This window comes from Salmo trutta, chromosome 29 (assembly GCF_901001165.1).
Source record: "Salmo trutta chromosome 29, fSalTru1.1, whole genome shotgun sequence".
Classification (NCBI taxonomy): domain Eukaryota; kingdom Metazoa; phylum Chordata; class Actinopteri; order Salmoniformes; family Salmonidae; genus Salmo; species Salmo trutta.
In genome coordinates this window covers 24,005,940-24,026,963 of record NC_042985.1, presented here as the reverse complement: position 1 = coordinate 24,026,963, position 21,024 = coordinate 24,005,940, and the positions used below count along the sequence as shown (strand labels likewise).

General features: G+C 43.8%; 1 protein-coding gene across 1 annotated transcript in view; it reads right to left on the bottom strand.

Annotated features, from left to right (window-relative positions):
* Positions 1-259: 259 nt before the first annotated feature.
* Positions 260-21,024, bottom strand: part of LOC115167161 (dual specificity protein phosphatase 22-A) — a 35,949-nt gene continuing 15,184 nt past the window's right edge. Inside the window, exons 5-7 of the mRNA XM_029721310.1 lie at positions 16,500-16,574; positions 16,239-16,410; positions 260-1,586 (exon numbers count right to left, since the gene is read on the bottom strand). Coding sequence (XP_029577170.1) covers positions 1,383-1,586; positions 16,239-16,410; positions 16,500-16,574 — 451 coding nt within the window. The 3' untranslated portion in view covers positions 260-1,382. The remainder of the gene's footprint in view (positions 1,587-16,238; positions 16,411-16,499; positions 16,575-21,024) is intronic.

Genomic DNA, 21,024 nt, shown 5'->3' with positions numbered 1-21,024 from the left:
ATTAATTAACAATTTAGCAGTCTTATGGCTATTTAGCAGTATTATGGCATGGGGATAGAAGCTGTTGCAGAGCCTGTTGGTCCAAGAGTTGATGCTCTGGTACCATACACTTTCAAGCACAAGCTCTCTCTATCTCTTGCACATACACACACACAAGCACACATTAGTTTTGTTATGATTTGATAATACTTTGGTTTGTAGCCAGCCTTATACAATTGTTGTATATTGTTGTAAGGTTGTTTCAGTCTCAATATGCTGCTTTGGCTTCACAATAGTATTTATTAGCATATATTTTTTGGCAAACAATGAAAGTGTACATTTTAATATTAATAAAGCAGATACATACACTATGATACAACATCATTTGCACCGCTAAACATTTAACAAAGACCTTAAAAATTTCCTCCAAATAAAATAATATTTATTACTTCTGATAAATTTATTAGCAAATTTCCATAGCAGATCTACGGTAGATTTTAGGAAGACCCCATATGACTTTGGGCTGTAATGAGCGTTCATTTTACTAACTGGAATGAGGCATTCATTTTCTATGGCAAAGCTGCTGTTATTTAAAGCTTTATCACATGCAGGTATACAGTAGCTGGATCAGTTTAAATTAGGGCGGAGAGCATCTTATGTTCATTCATATGTCCATTCAACCCTCAACACCAATCAGATCCTCCATCTAACCAGCGGACTGCATTTAACATGATGTAATCATGGTACCATGTAATAACATTTTGATAACATTAATTATAATTGATTAAAATGTAATGTTAGGTGTAGGACTTTTTCCTGATCATGTGACCTAACCAGGTCCTAGTTATAGGTCTTAGGCAGATGATTACAAAAAAAAAAATGCTAGTCCTACACTTCTTTATCTGTTTGGCCTTAAAAGTTGACCCGTTGGGTTTAGAGATGAGTTGAGGTTATAGGACAGGTGAAGCCTCATGGTAGTATGTGGCTGTAAGGTTAAGGTGTTGAGGTGTGGAGGTGTTTGGACTAAGGCTTCAGTGAGCATCAGAGCTCCTGATCAGGCTGTACTAGTGGTGAGGGACATGGGAGGTAGTGCAGTGGTGAGAGTCAGTTAGACAATAACCCTATGCACTTGGGACCTGCAAGTACTAAATAGTTACAGGCAATAAGGTGACAATTCCACCTAGTCTATCAGAGGGCAGGGTGGAGCTATTCCCATATTGCTTAGGAGGACTAGGTTCTGGAGAATGTCTTGGTCAAGAGAAACACCTGGCCCTACTTACACCCATCAGATCCTTTCAGATCTAAGTGCCTAGGGCTGATTTGGGGATTGGGCCATTGTCTCACTCTCCAGGCAGGCCTGAGCTGGAGGTTGGTGGGACCAGGGAGACTCACGGCCCCATGGCTCATCTGTTGCCCCCAGAGCCGTTGTAGGCATTGTAGGGTAGAGGGTAGACACTGGAGGCCTGGTTCATCCAGCCCTGGTCCCCTCCTCTCCTCTGGTTCTCCTGCTGCTGCTGCTGCTCTATGTACTGGTTCAGCAGCGCTCCCACCTGCTCCTGGTCCATGAAGGGACTGGGGAGGAAACTGGCCCGCAGCCACGCCCGGTACTGGAGAGCAGAAAGACACAGACAGACAGAAAAGACAGAAAAGACCATGTTTGATGGTTCAGATCAATTAGTGTTCAATGGTCCTCCAAGGGTGGGATGTCAGAGCACAGTGTTCTGGCGTCAGAGCACAGTGTTCTGGCGTCAGAGCAGTCAGAGCACAGTGTTCTGGCGTCAGAGCACAGTGTTCTGGCGTCAGAGCACAGTGTTCTGGCGTCAGAGCACATTGTTCTGGCGTCAGAGCACAGTGTTCTGGCGTCAGAGCACATTGTTCTGGCGTCAGAGCAGAGTGTTCTGGCGTCAGAGCAGAGTGTTCTGGCGTCAGAGCAGAGTGTTCTGGCGTCAGAGCAGAGTGTTCTGGCGTCAGAGCAGAGTGTTCTGGCGTCAGAGCAGAGTGTTCTGGCGTCAGAGCAGAGTGTTCTGGCGTCAGAGCAGAGTGTTCTGGCGTCAGAGCAGAGTGTTCTGGCGTCAGAGCACAGTGTTCTGGCGTCAGAGCAGAGTGTTCTGGCGTCAGAGCAGAGTGTTCTGGCGTCAGAGCACAGTGTTCTGGCGTCAGAGCAGAGTGTTCTGGCGTCAGAGCAGAGTGTTCTGGCGTCAGAGCAGAGTGTTCTGGCGTCAGAGCACAGTGTTCTGGCGTCAGAGCAGAGTGTTCTGGCGTCAGAGCAGAGTGTTCTGGCGTCAGAGCAGAGTGTTCTGGCGTCAGAGCACAGTGTGTGGGTGAGAAGTTATTTTTCTATTGTGGTATAGTTTACCATACTTTCTCTTGGTTTCTTTTCCTTCCCAGTAGATGGTGATAGATGTACAGTTGTGGCCAAAAGTTTTGAGAATGACACAAATATACATTTTCAAAGTCTGCTGTCTCAGTTTGTATGATGGCAATTTGCATATACTCCAGAATGTTATGAAGAGTGATCAGATGAATTGCAATTAATTGCAAAGTCCCTCTTCGCCATGCAGATGAACTGAATTCCCAAAAAACATTTCCACTGCATTTCTGCAGAAGGCTTCAGGACGCCCAAGAAAGTCCAGCAAGCACCAGGACCGTCTCCTAAAGTTGATTCAGCTGCGGGATCGGGGCACCACCAGTACAGAGCTTGCTCAGGAATGGCAGAAGGCAGGTGTGAGTGCATCTGCACGCACAGTGAGGTGAAGACTTTTGGAGGATGGCCTAGTGTCAAGAAGGGCAGCAAAGAAGCCTATTCTCTCCAGGAAAAACATCAGGGACAGACTGATATTCTGCAAAAGGTACAGGGATTGGACTGCTGAGGACTGGGGTAAAGTCATTTTCTCTAATGAATCCCCTTTCCGATTGTTTGGGGCATCCGGAAAAAAGCTTGTCCGGAGAAGACAAGGTGAGCGCTACCATCAGCCCTGTGTCATGCCAACAGTAAAGCATCCTGAGGCCATTCATGTGTGGGGTTGCTTCTCAGCCAAGGAAGTGGGTTCACTCACAATTTTGCCCAAGAACACAGCCATGAATAAAGAATGGTACCAACACATCCTCCGAGAGCAACTTCTCCCAAACATCCAGGAACAGTTTGGTGACGAACAATGCCTTTTCCAGCATGATGGAGCACCTTGCCATAAGGCAAAAGTGATAACTAAGTGGCTCGGAGAACAAAACATCAATATTTTGGGTCCATGGCCAGGAAACTCCCCAGACCTTAATCCCATTGACAACTTGTGGTCAATCCTCAAGAGGCGGGTGGACAAACAAAAACCCACAAATTCTGACAAACTCCAAGGATTGATTATGCAAGAATGGGCTGCCATCAGTCAGGATGTGGCCCAGAAGTTAATTGACAGCATGCCAGGGCAGATTGCAGAGGTCTTGAAAAAGAAGGGTCAACACTGCAAATATTGACTCTTCGCATCAACTTCAATTGTCAATAAAAGCCTTTGACACTTATGAAAGTCTTGTAATTATACTTCAGAATTCCATAGTAACATCTGACAAAAATATCTAAAGACACTGAAGCAGCAAACTTTGTGGAAATTAATATTTGTGTCATTCTCAAAACTTTTGGCCACGACTGTAGATAAATTGCTTAGATTGTAGCTGCCTCTATCTCTAGATCAATCTCTGTGTGTGGTTGGCAAACGGACGGCAGACATTCCTGAAAATGAGGGACTTTCCTCAACAGCTCAGAGAGCCATAAGAGGTCCAACAGCTGTGCCCCCAACACACTCACTCTGGCTTTAACAACATTGCTTCTGGGCTTGATCCCAACTTGAATTCTGTGCACGTAAATCATGCATTGATCTCATTTTTTTATTTGTTTTATTTCACCTTTATTTAACCAGGTAGGCTAGTTGAGAACATGTTCTCATTTGCAACTGCGACCTGGCCAAGATAAAGCATAGCAGTGAACACATACAACACAGAGTTACATATGGAATGAACAAAACATACAGTCAATAACACAGTAGAAAAAAGAAAAAAAGTCTATATACAGTGAGTGCAAATTAGGTAAAATAATGGAATTAAGGCAATAAATAGGCCATGGTGGCAAAGTAATTACAATATGGCAATTAAACACTGGAATGGTAGATGTGCAAAAGATGGATGTGCAAGTAGAGATACTGGGGTGCAAAAGGAGCAGAATAAATAAATAAATACAGTATGGGGATGAGGTAGATAGATGGGCTGTATACAGATGGGCTATGAACAGGTGCAGTGATCTGTGAGCTGCTCTGACAGCTGGTGCTTAAAGCTAGTGAGGGAGATGGGAATCTCCAGCTTCAGAGATTTTTGCAGTTCGTTCCAGTCATTGGCAGCAGAGAACTGGAAGGAAAGGCGACCAAAGGAGGAATTGGCTTTGGGGGTGACCAGTGAGATATACCTGCTGGAGCGCGTGCTACGAGTGGGTGCTGCTATGGTGACCAGCGAGCTGAGATAAGGCGGGGCTTTACCTAGCAGAGACTTGTAGATAACCTGTAGCCAGTGAGTTTGGCAAGCCAACAAGAGCGTATAGGTCGCAATGGTGGGTAGTGTATGGGGCTTTGGTGACAAAAAAGTTGGTACTGTCACAGACTGCATCCAGTTTGTTGAGTAGAGTGTTGGAGGCTAGTTTATAGATGACATCGTTTTACGAGGGTATGTTTGGCAGCATGAGTGAAGGATGCTTTGTTGCAAAATAGGAAGCCGATTCTAGATTTAATTTTGGATTGGAGATGCTTAATATGAGTCTGGAAGGAGATTTTACAGTCTAGCCAGACACCCAGGTATTTGTAGTTATCCACGTATTCTAAGTCAGAGCCGTCTAGAGTAGTGATGCTGGATGGGCGGGCAGGTGCGGGCAATGATCGGTTGAATAGCATGCATTTAGTTTTATTTGCATGTGTAACTTGTGAAAATTCAAGTTACACATGCTGATCTCAAGATGAGATGTGACCTATGAGGACTGTAAGTATCATATATTTACATAGACAATGTCCTCTAAAATGGCCCAGTGTCTGGGTTTAACGGTACACAGGGATTAGTCCTGGTTAGAGGGCCTCGAGGAGGCAGCAGGGGTTGGGTGGGAAACCCCTGGCAGAAGTCCCAGGTCTTTAGCCCAGCGGTCAATGGGCCCACATAGGAACCAGTGAGAGCTGAGGAAAGGGTGGGGAAAGCTAGCTCTGAGTCAGAGCTTTACCAGGAACCTGCCTCCACTTCAGTCACTCCTCCTCTGACATTCCTGCTCACACATTAGTTACAGGCTCTCAAGCAGAAGCAGATCTAGGCACAACCTCGATTGTAGTGACTGTGAAAGTGATGTCACCCAATTCCATTGAAGCTTGTAGAAAAGTACACCTAACAAAAAAGGACTTAGGAAAATTGCAATTGGTTCAGAACAGGGCAGCACGGCTGGCCCTTGGATGTACACAGAGAGATAATATTAATAATATGCATGTCAATCTCTCCTGGCTCAAAATGGAGGAGAGATCGACTTCATCACTGCTTGTATTTATGAGAGGTATTGACATGTTGAATGCACTGAGCTGTCTGTTTGAACTACTGGCACACAGCTCGGACACCCATGCATACCCCACAAGACATGCCACAAGCGGTCTCTTCACAGTCCCCAAGTCCAGAACAGACTATGGAAGGCGCACAGTACTAAATAGAGCCATGACTACATGGAACTCTATTCCACAAGTAACTCATGCAAGCAGTAAAATTAGATTTAAAATCAAATTTAAAAAATACCTTATGGAACAGCGGAGACTGTGAAGCAACCAGAGGTCGACCGATTATGATTTTTCAACGCCGATGCCGATTATTGGATGACCCAAAAAGCCAATACCGATTAAATCGGCCAATTGTTTTATTTTTTATTTATTTGTAATAATGACAATTACAACAATACTGAATGAACACTTATTTTAACTTAATATAATACATAAATACTATCAATTTAGCCTCAAATAAATAATGAAACATGTTCAATTTGGTATAAATAATGCAAAAACAAAGTGTTGGAGAAGAAAGTAAAAGTGCAATATGTGCCATGTAAAAAAGCTAACTTAAGTTCCTTGATCAGAACATGAGAACATATGAAAGCTGGTGGATTCTTTTAACATGAGTTTTCAATATTCCCAGGTAAGAAGTTTTAGGTTGTAGTTATTATAGGAATTATAGGACTATTTCTCTCTATACGATTTGTATTTCATATACCTTTGACTATTGGATGTTCTTATAGGCACTTTAGTATTGCCAGTGTAACAGTATAGCTTCTGTCCCTCTCCTCGCTCCTACCTGGGCTCGAACCAGGTACACATCGACAACAGCCACCCTCGAAGCAGCGTTACCCATGTAGAGCAAGGGGAACAACCACTCCCAAGTCTCAGAGCGAGTGACGTTTGACACGCTATTAGCGCGCACCCCGCTAACTAGCTAGCCATTTCACATCGGTTACACCAGCCTAATCTCGGGGGTTGGTAGGCTTGAAGTCATAAACAGCGCAATGCTTGAAGAATTGCGAAGAGCTGCTGGCAAATGCACGAAGGTGAATGAACGCTTACGAGCCTGCTGCTGCCTACCATCGCTCAGTCAGACTGCTCTATCAAATATCAAATCATAGACTTAATTATAACATAATAACACACAGAAATACAAGCCTTTGGTCATTAATATGGTCGAATCCGGAAACTATCATTTCGAAAACGAAACATTTATTATTTCAGTGAAATACGGAACCATTCCGTATTTTATCTAACGGGTGGCAAGTCTAAATATTCCTGTTACATTGCACAACCTTCAATGTTATGTCATAATTATGTACAATTCTGGCAAATTAATTATGGCCTTTGTTAGGAATAAATGGACTTCACACAGTTCGCAATGAGCCAGGCGGCCCAAACTGCTGTATATACCCTGACTGCTTGCACGGAACGCAAGAGAAGTGACACAACTTCCCTAGTTATAAATTCATGTTAGCAGGCAATAGTAACTAAATATGCAGGTTTAAAAATATATACTTGTGTATTGATTTTAAAGAAAGGCATTAATGTTTAGGTACATTGGTGCAACGACAGTGCTTCATTCGTAAATGCGCTTGTTAAACCATCACCCGTTTGTCGAAGTAGGCTGTGATTCGATGAGAAATTAACAGGCACCGCATCGATTATATGCAACGCAGGACACGTTAGATAAACTAGTAATATCATCAACCATGTGTAGTTAACTAGTGATTATGTTAAGATTGATCGTTTTTTATAAGATACGTTTAATGCTAGCTAGCAACTTACCTTGGCTTCTTGCTGCCCTCGCGTAACAGGTAGTCAGCCTGCCACGCAGGCTCCTCGTGGAGTGCAATGTAAGGCAGGTGGTTAGAGCGTTGGACTAGTAACCGGAAGGTTGCAAAAACGAATCCCGAGGTGACAAGGTAAAAATCTGTTGTTCTGCCCCTGAACAAGGCAGTTAACCCCCGTTCCTAGGCCATCATTGAAAATAAGAATGTGTTCTTAATCTGACTTGCCTAGTTAAATAAAGGTGTAAAATAATTTAAAAAAAGAAGAAAATCGGCAAATCGGTGTCCAAAAATACCGATTACCGATTGTTATAAAACTTGAAATCGGCCGTAATTAATCGGCCATTCCGATTAATCGGTCGACCTCTAGAAGCAACACAAACATAGGCACAGACACATGCATACACACACACACACACACACACACGCACTATACACACACGTACACATGGATTTTGTACTGTATATACGTGGTAGTGGTGGAGTAGGGGCCTGAGGGCACACAGTCTGTGAATGTATTGTAATGTTTTTAAAATTGTATAAACTGCCTTAATCTTTCTGGACCCCAGGATGAGTTAATCAAATCAAATATTATTTGTCACGTGCCGAATACAACAGGTGTAGACCTTACAGTGAAATGCTTACTTACAAGCCCTTAACCAACAATGCAGTTTTAAGAAAATCCCTAAAAAAGTAAGAGATAAGAATAACAAATAATTAAAGAGCAGCAGTACAGTGCCTTGCGAAAGTATTCACCCCCTTGGCATTTTTCCTATTTTGTTGCCTTAAAACCTGAAATGAAAATATATTTCTTGGGGGTCTGTATCATTTGATTTACACAACATGCCTACCATTTTGAAGATGCAAATGTTTATTTTTTTTGTGAAACAAACAAGAAATAAGACAAAAACATTTTTAACTTGAGCGTGCATATCTATTCACCCCCCCAAAGTCAATACTTTGTAGAGCCACCTTTTGCAGCAATTACAGCTGCAAGTCTCTTGGGACGTGTCTCCATAAGCTTGGCACATCTAGCCCCTGGGACTTTTGCCTATTCTTCAAGGCAAAACTGCTCCAGCTCCTTCAAGTTGGATGAGTTCCAGCTGGTGTACAGCCATCTTTAAGTCATACCACATATTCTGAATTGGATCGAGGTCTGGGCTTTGACTAGGTGTAACAGTTTTGCTTCCGTCCCTCTCCTCGCCCCTACCTGGGCTCGAACCAGGGACCCTCTGCACACATCAATAACTGACACCCACAAAGTATCGTTACCCATCGCTCCACAAAAGCCACGGCCCTTGCAGCGCAAGGGGACCAACTACTTCAAGGTCTCAGAGCAAGTGACGTCACTGATTGAAACGCTATTAGCGCGCACCCCGCTAACTAGCTAGCCATTTCACATAGGTTACATAGGCCATTCCAAGACATTTAAATGTTTCCCCTTACTCTACTCGAGTGTTGCTTTAGCAGTATGCTTAGGGTCATTGTCCTGCTGGAAGGTGAACCTCCGTCCCAGTCTCAAATCTCTGGAAGACAAACAGGTTTCCGTCAAGAATTTCCCTGTATTTAGCACCATCATTCCTTCAATTCTGACCAGTTTCCCAGTCCGTGCTGATGAAAAACATCCCCACAGCATGATGCTTCCACCACCATGCTTCACTGTGGGGATGGTATTCTCGGGGTGATGAGGTTCTGGGTTCGTGCCAGACATTGCGTTTTCCTTGATGGCCAAAAAACTCAATTTTAGTCTCATCTGACCAGAGTACCTTATTCCATATGTTTGGGGAGTCTCCCACATACATTTTGGCGAACACCAAATGTGTTTGCTTATTTTTTCTTTAAGCAATGGCTTTTTTCTGGCCACTCTTCCGTAAAACCCAGCTCTTCTGTAAAGCCTAGGTCCTGGATGGCAGGAAGCTTGGCCCCAGTAATGTACTGGGCCGTACACACTACCCTCTGTAGAGGCCGAGCAGTTGCCATACCAGGCAGTGATGCTCTCGATGGTGCAGCTGTCAAACATTTTGAGGATCTGAGGACCCATGTCAAATCTTTTCAGTCTCCTGAGGGGGAACAGGTTTTGTCGTGCCCTCTTCACGAGTGTCTTGGTGTGCTTGGACCATGTTAGTTTGTTGGTGATGTGGATGCCAAGGAACTCTCAACCTGCTCCACTACAGCCCCGTCGGTGAGAATGGGGGCGTGCTCGGTCCTGTAGTCCACAATCATCATCTTTGTCTTGATCACGTTGATGGAATGGTTGTTGTCCTTGCACCACACGGTCAGGTCTCTGAACTCCTCCCTATAGGCTGTCTCATTGTTGTCAGTGATCAGGCTTACCACTGTTGTGTCATCAAACTTAATGATGGTGTTGGAGTCGTGCCTGGCCGTGCAGTCATGAGTGAACAGGGAGTATAGGTGGGGTCTGAGCACGTACCCCTGAGGGGTCCCCGTGTTGAGGATCAGCATGGCGAATGTGTTGTTACCTACCCTTACCACCTGGGGGCGGCCCGTCAGGAAGTCCAAGATCCAATTGCAGAGGGAGGTGTTTAGTCCCAGGGTCCTTAGCTTAGTGATGAGCTTTGAGGGCACTATGGTGATGAACGCTGAGCTGTAGTCAATGAATAGTATTCTCACATAGGTGTTCCTTTTGTCCAGGTGGGAAAGGGCAGTGTGGAGTGCAATAAAGATTGCATCATCTGTGGATTTGTTGGTGCGGTATGCAAATTGGAGTGAGTCTAGGGTTTCTGGGATAATGGTGTTGATGTGAGCCATGACCAGCCTTTCAAAGTATTTCATGGCTACAGATGTGAGTGCTACAGGTCGGTAGTCATTTAGGTAGGTTACCTTAGTGTTCTTGGGCACAGGGATTATGTTGGTCTGCTTGAAACATGTTGGTATTACAGACTCGGACAGGGAGAGGTTGAAAATGTCAGTGAAGACACTTGCCAGTTGGTCAGCGCATGTTCGGAGTACACGTCCTGGTAATCCGTCTGGCCCAGCGGCTTTGTGAATGTCGACCTGTTTTAAGGTCTTACTCACATCGGCTGCTGAGAGCGTGATCACACAGTCGTCCGGAACAGCTGATGCTCTCATGCATGTTTCCGTGTTACTTGCGTCTGGTAGGCTTGTGTTTTTTATAGACAGTCACTGGTGCTTCCTGCTTTATTTTTTGCTTATAAGCAGGAATCAGGAGGATAGAGTTATGGTCAGATTTGCCAAATGGAGGGTGAGGGAGAGCTTTGTATGCCTCTCTGTGTGTGGAGTAAAGGTGGTCTAGATTTTTTCCCCCTCTGGTTGCACATTTAACATGCGGATAGAAATGAGGTAAAACTGATTTAAGTTTCCCTGCATTAAAGTCGCCGGCCACTAGAAGCGCAGCCTCTGGATGAGCGTTTTCCTGTTTGCTTATGGCGGAATACAGCTAATTGAGTGCGGTTTTAGTGCCAGCCTCGGTCTGTAGATAGTTACGAAAAATACAGATAAACTCTCTAGGTAGATAGTGTGGTCTACAGCTTATCATGAGATACTCTACCTCAGTCGAGCAAAACCCTGAGCCACGACTCTGTGAAACATAAGATATTACAGTTTTTAAATGTCCTGTTGGTAGGATATACGTGCTTTCAGTTCATCCCATTTATTTTCCTGCGATTGAACGTTAGCTAGCAGAACGGAAGGCAAGGGCAGATTAGCCACTCGTCGCCTGATCCTCACAAGGCATCCTGATCTCTTTCCGCGAAACCTACGTTTCCTTTTCCAGCGAATCACGGGGATCTGGGCCTGGTCGGGTGTCCGTAGTATATTCCCCACGTCCGACTCATTGAAGAAAAACTCCTTGTCCAATTTTAGGTGAGTAATCCCAGTTTTGATGTCCAGAAGCTCTTTTCGGTCATAAGAGATGGTAGCTGCAACATTATGTACAAAACAAGTAACAAACAACGCAAAAAATAAAATAGCATGGTTGTTTAACAGCCGATAAGACGGCAGCCCTACCTTCCGGTGCCATCTTCCTTAGCTGCCTTGGCAGCAGCTAATGGGGATCCATAATAAATACAAATACACAAGAAATTGTATTTGACAGATATTGTTTTTTATTCCTTCTATTCATATGTGTTCTATTTCAGTCCAGGTGATTCTGTAAGTGTGACACACCATACGTTAATTGAACATTACCCAGCCCTCCTTTTACCAGAGTGGAACCACAGCCTGTGGGACATGCTCCATCTTGCCCTTCCAATAAAGATCTAACCATTTAGGTCAACAAGTCCAACAGCCATCCAGATCTGCGGTTTCTGGAGGGAATCCAGGAAATAACCATCTAATAATTTGTTGTGTAACACCATATATATTGCGAAATAGGACGAACTGAAAGTGTCTCTGAAAGTAATATATGGAATTATGTTCCATTTCAGTAACGCAATATGAATACAAAGAGGGAACTGTAGATTATAAAGAGATAAATAAAATGTTCACACTACTGTGAGCCTAATGAACCTAAACATTCAGTTTCCTTTCGCTTCAGTTGTCACATTCTTTTTGGCACCCGTGTGTTCACTAATCAAGGTTATGCAGCTAAGATGTGTTCCACACCTCTGGATCTATAGACATAATTTATGAACATTTTGGAAATGCAGTGAGAAATCAAAACCACCACACAGTTGGACATATTATTGTTCTGACATGAACATTGCTACCCCTGACCGAACACATCAAACATGGATGTCCTTGTAAGACCAGACGAGTATAGTGCAGTTTATGCTCTTTTGGGTCAGACTTCCACACAGGACAGTGGGATTGATCCGTGTAGTTCTCAGCTGTGCTGTGGGAAGACATGGCTGACATTTAAAACAACGGAGCGTCACATCATGGGCTTCTGGTAGACAGGTGTTGGACATCACATCATGGGCTTCTGGTAGACAGGTGTTGGACATCACATCATGGGCTTCTGGTGGACAGGTGTTGGACATCACATCATGGGCTTCTGGTAGACAGGTGTTGGACATCACATCATGGGCTTCTGGTGGACAGGTGTTGGACATCACATCATGGGCTTCTGGTGGACAGGTGTTGGACATCACATCATGGGCTTCTGGTAGACAGGTGTTGGACATCACATCATGGGCTTCTGGTAGACAGGTGTTGGACATCACATCATGGGCTTCTGGTAGACAGGTGTTGGACATCACGGGCTTCTCGTAGACAGGTGTTGGACATCACATCACGGGCTTCTGGTAGACAGGTGTTGGACATCACATCACGGGCTTCTGGTAGACAGGTGTTGGACATCACATCACGGGCTTCTGGTAGACAGGTGTTGGACATCACATCATGGGCTTCTGGTAGACAGGTGTTGGACATCACATCACGGGCTTCTGGTAGACAGGTGTTGGACATCACATCATGGGCTTCTGGTAGACAGGTGTTGGACATCACATCATGGGCTTCTGGTAGACAGGTGTTGGACATCACATCATGGGCTTCTGGTAGACAGGTGTTGGAGTGGTGGGTGGCTACTAGTATCAATGCATTAGCCACCAATGTGATAGTTCAACAAAAGATTGTAATGTGTATTTATTTAGTGATTTTCTTATAAATTACCTATAATTTATTACAGTAGTGTATAGGTTAACAAACTAGTGGTACATTATTTACATTAGTTGAGTAATCATGAAATACAGTATAATTTTAATGTTACATACAAAATAGTGTTACAGACTTCCTATCATAAATTCAGGAGTTTCAGATGAACCAAGAAAGTTCCCATGTCCGGTAAAAGAGAAGAGTTGTGTTCAGGTGTGTCGCTGTGAAGTATGTTTCCTCCCACACAACCGTCAGGTGTCACAGCAACTCCCACACATTACCTCCATCCATAACCAGCCATACAACATACTCAAACCTTGTTACAAAAATACGCACTGTGTTACAAAAATACGCACTGTGTTACAAAAATACGCACTGTGTTACAAAAATACGCACTGTGTTACAAAAATACGCACTGTGTTACAAAAATACGCACCAAGGAAGGTACAATGAACAGTTAGACTACACACAATAAGGACAGATGGGAGACTTGAGTCCCAAACCCAGCTTTGAGTCAGACTCTCCACCATCCCTTTACCAGTTTTCACTTCCAGATCATCAATTCATGAGGAAAGGATTACTCAAAATTGGAACAAATTATGTTAATTTCAGTTTTGTTTGCTTGAAAACATCTCTCTGTTTTGAACCCATTCAAAGTAAGTCAAAGTCCAAACTGAGGAACAGTGACCTGGACACAACCCCTATCACACTTACTGAACCTTACCTTACGCTCAACAAAACACCCACATAATAACGCATTTAGAATCATTTTTAACAACAGACAAGCCTCAGTTGTATCAGTGTTTTAGGCAAAGTGTTGTGAAATAAAAAAATATATACAATTGATCACCCCTATATACAGTATAACACTATAGATAAAACTATTGGGATGACAAGAGAAAATTCTCTCTAAGACACAGTCGTGGGAAAAGCATGAAGAAAGGAATCCCATTTCCCCTTTGATCCTCAAAATCACAGCCAACTCAACCAAACAATAAGAAAATAACAAATGTTTTTTTCTTCAGTGAAGACATGTTGCAAGCCTCTGACAGTAATTACAGTCACGTGATGGTTAGTACCAGGCTAATGCAATTTCAGCAAGCCCCTCCAGTTCCCCTTCTGTACGCTACACACACACACACGTACTGAGTGCCACCAGCTAGACAGACAAAGCCCTTCTCAGCAACCTCCATACACAGCTCTCTTTGCAGCATGGTCTAGAAACGTGTGTGTATGTGCGTCTGCATGTCACACATCATTTCACAGGTTTGAAGTCTGATGTGTGTGGAAATAGCTGCCCCACAACAGGAAAGCCATTTTCTCACCCAACTACATCTTGTGTGAATAATATGCAGATGTCTATAAATAAACTGACAACACAGATACTCACTTTGAAACCAGCAAACACTTTGGTGTAGGTCTAGTGACATGAGAGTGAAGGAGGGTGAAGTCACGGTTCATATGCATGATGGTGGGACTTCTAATTAAATAACTTGTGTATTTCTGGTGGCCCAGATGAAAGTCACATAGTAACAGTTTACACACGATCTAGTTGTCTTCTGTTTGCCTAAATACATTGAGGGTTCATAACCCACCTCGGGCATAACAGCAAGTCCAGAGAAAGCCAGCAGCCATCACAGAGATCACCTCCCTGATTGCTAATGAGCAGTATGATGAGTTTAGGAAGATCCCTGGTAGGCCAGACAAAGTTGAGTCAGGCAACCAGGAAGGATGGGCTCCAGGTTTACTGTCAGAGACCCACCTCCATCCACAGAAGTGAAAGTAAACCAAAAGTATGAACCTGAGAGGGCAGGAGTGGCCTTGTAAAAAACAGCTGCATCATTAACTGATAGCAGCTGAATGAGGACACATTCCTGTGACTCTGTACTGTGAGTGGGAGTAAGCTAACAGTTTGGCTTCCGAGTGGGTGTTACAGAAACGGTGGGACTTAACTGGCATTCTTCTTACTCACTGAAATTGTTTACCGTTGATAGGCCTGAACTATTCAAGTCTAAATATTACGCTTGAGCTGTGTTACAGGGTGTTTTTCTGCACATTGAATTGCGGGAAGCTCTAGAATAATAATAACAATTTGGGGGATGCTTATATTTGTCCTGTTTTTTTGTTGCATATCCCAACTCCCCGTGAGACACCCGCAGGGAGTGGGGTCCGGCCAGGGTCGCCATTGTACACCGCCCCTGGAGCATTAAGGGCCGCCCCCAGGTGGTAAGAGTAGGCAACAATACATCTGCCACGCTGATCCTCAACACTGGGGCCCCTCAGGGGTGTGTACTTAGTCCCCTCCTTGTATTCCCTGTTCACCCACGACTGCATGGCCAAACACGACTCCAACACCATCATTACGTTTGCTGACGACACAACAGTGGTAGGCCTGATCACCAACAATGATGAGACGGCCTATAGGGAGGAGGTCAGAGGACAACAACCTCTCCCTCAATGTGAGCAAGACAAAGGAGCTGATCGTGGACTACAGTAAAAGGCGGGCCGAACAGGCCCCCATTAATATTGACGGGGCTGTAGTGGAGGGGATCTAGAGTTTCAAGTTCTTTGGTTTCCACATCACCAACGAACTATCATGGTCCAAACATACCAAGACAGTCATGAAGAGGGCATGACAAAACCTTTTCCCCCTCAGAAGACTGAAAAGATTTGGCAGTGGCCCCAGATCCTCAAAAGGTTCTACAGCTGCACCATCGAGAGCATCCTGACCAGTTGCATCACCGCCTGGTATGGCAACTGTCGGCATCTGATCGTAAGGCGCTACAGAGGGTAGTGCAAACAACCCAGCACATCACTGGGGCCAAGCTTCCTGCCATCCAGGACCTATATAATAGGCGGTGTCAGAGGAAAGCCCATAAAATTGTCAGAGACTCCAGTCACCCAAGTTATAGACTGTTTTCTCTGCTCCTCAACAGCTTCTACCCCCAAGCCATTAGACTGCTGAACAATTCATAAAAATCGCCACCGGACAATTTACATTGACCCCCCCACCCCTTGTACACTGCTGCTACTCGCTGTTTGTTTGTTACCTATGCATAGTCACTTCGCCCCCACCTACCTGTACAGATTACCTCAACTAGCCTGTATCCCTGCACACTGACTCGGTACCGGTGACCCCTGTATATATTATTGTTATTCTTATTGTGTTACTTTTTGTGTTAGCCTACTTGGTAACTATTTTCTTCTTCTTGAACTGCACTGTTGGTTAAGGGCTTGTAAGTAAGCATTTCACGGTAAAGTCTACACTTGTTGTATTCGGTGTATGTGGCAAATAAAGTTTGATTTGATATACAGGGTGTGTGTTTTTCAATGTGTGTGTACCTACCTCTGTGACTTGGTTCATCTGGTACTCCTGTAGTTGCTGTTGGAAGCCATAGTTCGGGCCTACGAAGGAACGCACAGCCTTGACAGCCGACAGACACTCCTCCCAGCTGTAGGTGGTGACGGTCATCAGGTAGGCCACCACCATGGTAGTACTACGGGACACACCGGCCAGGCTGCATTATGGGACAGGGAGAACATAGTCATAAGGGGTCAGGTACGGTCAACAGAAAGTTAGTGGTTTATGGTTAGGTGGTGTACGTACCAGTGCACCAGACAGGCCCCTCCATTTAGACGACATTCGTGGATGAACCTGACGCTCTCTTTGAAATGCTGTGACCTGCAAAGACACAAACACATGGCCTTATTAGGTACAAGTACAGAATAAACAGTGTAGTGTAAAAATTGTATCACTGATCATATCAGGATGTGGATTGTCTTGTCATAGGTGAGACTAGGGCTGTTAAGATGACCATATTACCGCCACACCGGCGGTCACGAGTCATGATGGCAATCAAATTCCACGTGACCATTTAGTCACAGTAATTAGGCTTCTCCAAGCTCTGATGCTGCTGATGGTCATTAGTAGCCTACCTAACTTGCTAACTGCCTGGTACTCAGCACTCTATTGTCCCTCTAATCACTCTGACATCAATGCAAATGTTATTGAAAATCTAAATCAAACACTGAATGAGAGCCCATGAGCTCATGTTGCGCAACATTTCTATGCAATTGCATGAGAAAACAGAGTGATGGCCTCTATTAAAGAGAAGAGCATCACATCAGCTTTCTATAGGCTAGGCCTATATTTCTCAACTTTCCTAATACTAAGCACATTGCTTCTCTTTACAACAGGAGTATAGCCTACCTGGTTGGCATGAAAATGAACCTCGAGAATCGCGTCCTCCATTCTCTATTTAAGTGCATAGATTCCATGTATTTTTTCCTGGCCCCGGTTTCGAGACAGGTGCATGATAAATCAAAATTTCACATATATATTATTTAGTATATGTAAAGACAAGATGAAATCAAGAATAGTCTGATGGGTGACAATATTAACCTATCACTTGTGAATGATATACTATCACCATGGAGAATAAGAACACCTCCTCCCAACTGCCCACTGCACTGAGGATAGGAAACTTTGTCACCACCGATAAGCCCACTATAATTGAGAATTTCAATAAGCATTTTTCTACGGCTGGCCATGCTTTCCACCTAACTACCCCTACAGCATTCAACAGCACTGCACCCCCCACAGCTGCTCGCCCAAGCCTCCCCATTTCTCCTTCTCCCAAATCCATTCAGCTGATGTTCTGAAAGAGCTGCAAAATCTGGACCCCTACAAATCAGCTGGGCTTGACAATCTGGACCCTTTCTTTCTAAAATTATCTGCCGAAATTATTGCAACCCCTATTACTAGCCTGTTCAACCTCTCTTTCGTGTCGTCTGAGATTCCCATAGATTGGAAAGCAGCTGCTGTCATCCCCCTCTTCAAAGGAGGTGACACTCTTGACCCAAATTGCTACAGACCTATATCCATCCTACCCTGCCTTTCTAAGGTCTTCGAAAGCCAAGTCAACAAACAGATTACTGACCATTTCGAATCCCACCGCACCCTCTCCGCTATGCAATCTGGTTTCAGAGCTGGTCATGGGTGCACCTCAGCCACGCTCAAGGTCCTAAACGACATCGTAACCGCCATCGATAAGAAACAATACTGTGCTGCCGTATTCATTGACCTGGCCAAAGCTTTTGACTCTGTTAATCACCACATCCTCATCGGCAGACTCAGTAGCCTTGGTTTCTCAAACGATTGCGTCGCCTGGTTCACCAACTACTTCTCTGACAGAGTTCAGTGTGTCAAATCGGAGGGCCTACTGTCTGGACCTCTGGCAGTCTCTATGGGGGTACCACAGGGTTCAATTCTTGGGCCAACTCTTTTTTCTGTAAACATAAATGATGTCGCTCTTGCTGCTGGTGAATCTCTGATCCACCTCTACGCAGACGACACCATTCTGTATACTTCTGGCCCTTCTTTGGACACTGTGTTAACAACCCTCCAGACGAGCTTCAATGCCATTCAACTCTCCTTCCGTGGTCTCCAACTGCTCCTAAACACAAGTAAAACTAAATGCATGCTCTTCAACCGATCGCTGCCTGCACCTGCCCGCCTGTCCAGCATCACTTCTCTGGACGGTTCTAACTTAGAATTTGTGGACAACTACAAATACCTAGGTGTCTGGTTAGACTGTAAACTCTCCTTCCAGACTCACATCAATCATCTCCAATCCAAAGTGAAATCTAGAATTGGCTTCCTATTTCGCAACAAAGCATCCTTCACTCATGCTGCCAAACATACCCTCGTAAAACTGACCATCCTACCAATCCTCGACTTCGGCGACGTCATTTACAAAATAGCCTCCAATACCCTACTCAACAAGCTGGATGCAGTCTATCACAGTGCCATCCGTTTTGTCACCAAAGCCCCATATACTACCCACCACTGCGACCTGTACGCTCTCGTTGGCTGGCCTTCGCTTCATAATCGTCGCCAAACACATTGGCTCCAGGTCATCTACAAGACCCTGCTAGGTAAAGTCCCCCCTTATCTCCACTCACTGGTCACCATAGCAGCACCCACCTGTAGCACGCGCTCCAACAGGTATATCTCTCTGGTCACCCCTAAAGCCAACTCTCCTTCCAGTTCTCAGCTGCCAATGACTGGAACGAACTACAAAAATCTCTGAAACTGGAAACACTTATCTCCCTCACTAGCTTTAAGCACCAGCTGTCAAACAGCTCACAGATCTCTGCACCTGTACATAGCCCATCTTTAATTTAGCCCAAACTACTACCTCTTCCCCTACTGTATTTATTTATTTTATTTATTTTGCTCCTTTGCACCATATTATTTATATTTTAACTTTGAACTTTCTTCAAACTACAAATCTACCATTCCAGTGTTTTTCTTGCCATACTTTATTTACTTTGCCACCATGGCATTTTTTGCCTTTACCTCCCTTATCTCACATCATTTGCTCACATTGTATATAGTCTTATTTTTTTTCTACTGCATCATTGATTGTATGTTGTTTTACTCCATGTGTAACTCTGTGTTTTTGTATGTTGTCGAACTGCTTTGCTTTATCTTGGCCAGGTCGCAATTGTAAATGAGAACTTGTTCTCAACTTGCCTACCTGGTTAAATAAAGGTGAAATAAATAAAATAAATAAAAAAACTTGATGCCCAGCTTAAGGCAAGAAACAGCGCAAGCCTTTTTTTGGCGACTTTTCACATCATAGCTGCACACCTCATGTAGCCTAACCCATAGGACTAGATGTTTTGATAAGGTTTGTATCACAGCTAAAGTGGCCAAATAACTTCTTAAAATGGAGCACAATAATCAGTTTTACAACGGGTGTAGCGCCTAACTGGCATACATATGAAGCACGTGAGTCTCAAGTATGGGGAAGATAATTTACCATAAAAATGCACATTTATAATAAAAGCATTACATTCATAATTGCATTTGCGGTCACTTTTGAGAATTGTGTTTTCCTGCTAATGGAAGATTTGTGCTTGTAGCTTACTACGGTGTGCACATTGCTTCGCTTATAATGTGAAGAAAAATCCTAATAGTTTATCAACATTTTAAGCTAAATGTTCTGATCTGTAGCTTCAGGCTCATTGCTTAAAAAAGTTGTTTTGATGCTAGTGGTTGGATTAATTTGGAATCTATTGCATCCCACAACTGTCCTACACTATGTTTGGAATATTTATTTCTCGCACAGAATATGTCGACTTTTGTACTATGGGGGATAGTAGATTGACATAGGCTAGTGCTTTTGCTGTTCATTAGGCCTACTCATCTTGTTGGCTGACGAAAAGTAAATGTGGACAGTTCTTCCTCGGAATTGGATAAGGACGCACGCAGTTGCCTCCCCGATGTGTCCGTCTTCACTTGTAGCCTGTGAGAAAGACCCGTCACGTGATGGAGAGCCATGTGAGTGAGAGGTGCTTCAGAGCATGCAACCGGGAGAAGGGAATTATAATAATTATATTCAGCCCAAGAGCACAATGGCCACTGGCCACAAAAGACAAAATTCGAGGCATTATCAAGAGCTTGTCAAAGTGTGTACAGCCTGTGCAAAAAACAAAGCAGAGCTCATGCCTTTCATGCAACTTTTTTCAAAACATCATTAGAGTCGCATCATGCAGCCTTAGAATGTATTAAAAATCAGAAGATACAGCCCGATGTTTGTATCACAACCAAAGATACATACATAACTTGAAATTAAGTATTTAGGAGTACCTGTTTCTTTGTTAATAAGCGCTCAACACAGAATAGCTGCATATGCACACTCCTTTAAAATGTTTGGAGAAAATATCCATTCTATTTTATTCAGCTATGTTCAATTGTATTCTTCATTCTATACAATCATGTAAAATAATGTCACAGAATTCTAAGCAAATCTTGTCTGCTAAATGAACTAGTGTAGCCCACAGCCATATGGCATAGCCAGATCAGGGCCTAACATAAGGACAACTCAGAGTATGCTATTCTGTTCTTCTGAAATACACTACATTTTCTTCATATCATGTTTCTTTAGATCACGGATGTATTGTGATGATGTAGGCTCTTACATGGATATATTTGACTTTTTAAAATGTAGATGTTCCAAAGGTCTGCATCAGTGGCAATGTGTGGAAGCCAGGAGAAGCTAAATGTGTTTATGTTAATTAGTGGTCAATTACCATGAAACTGGCAGTTATTTGCTTGACAATCA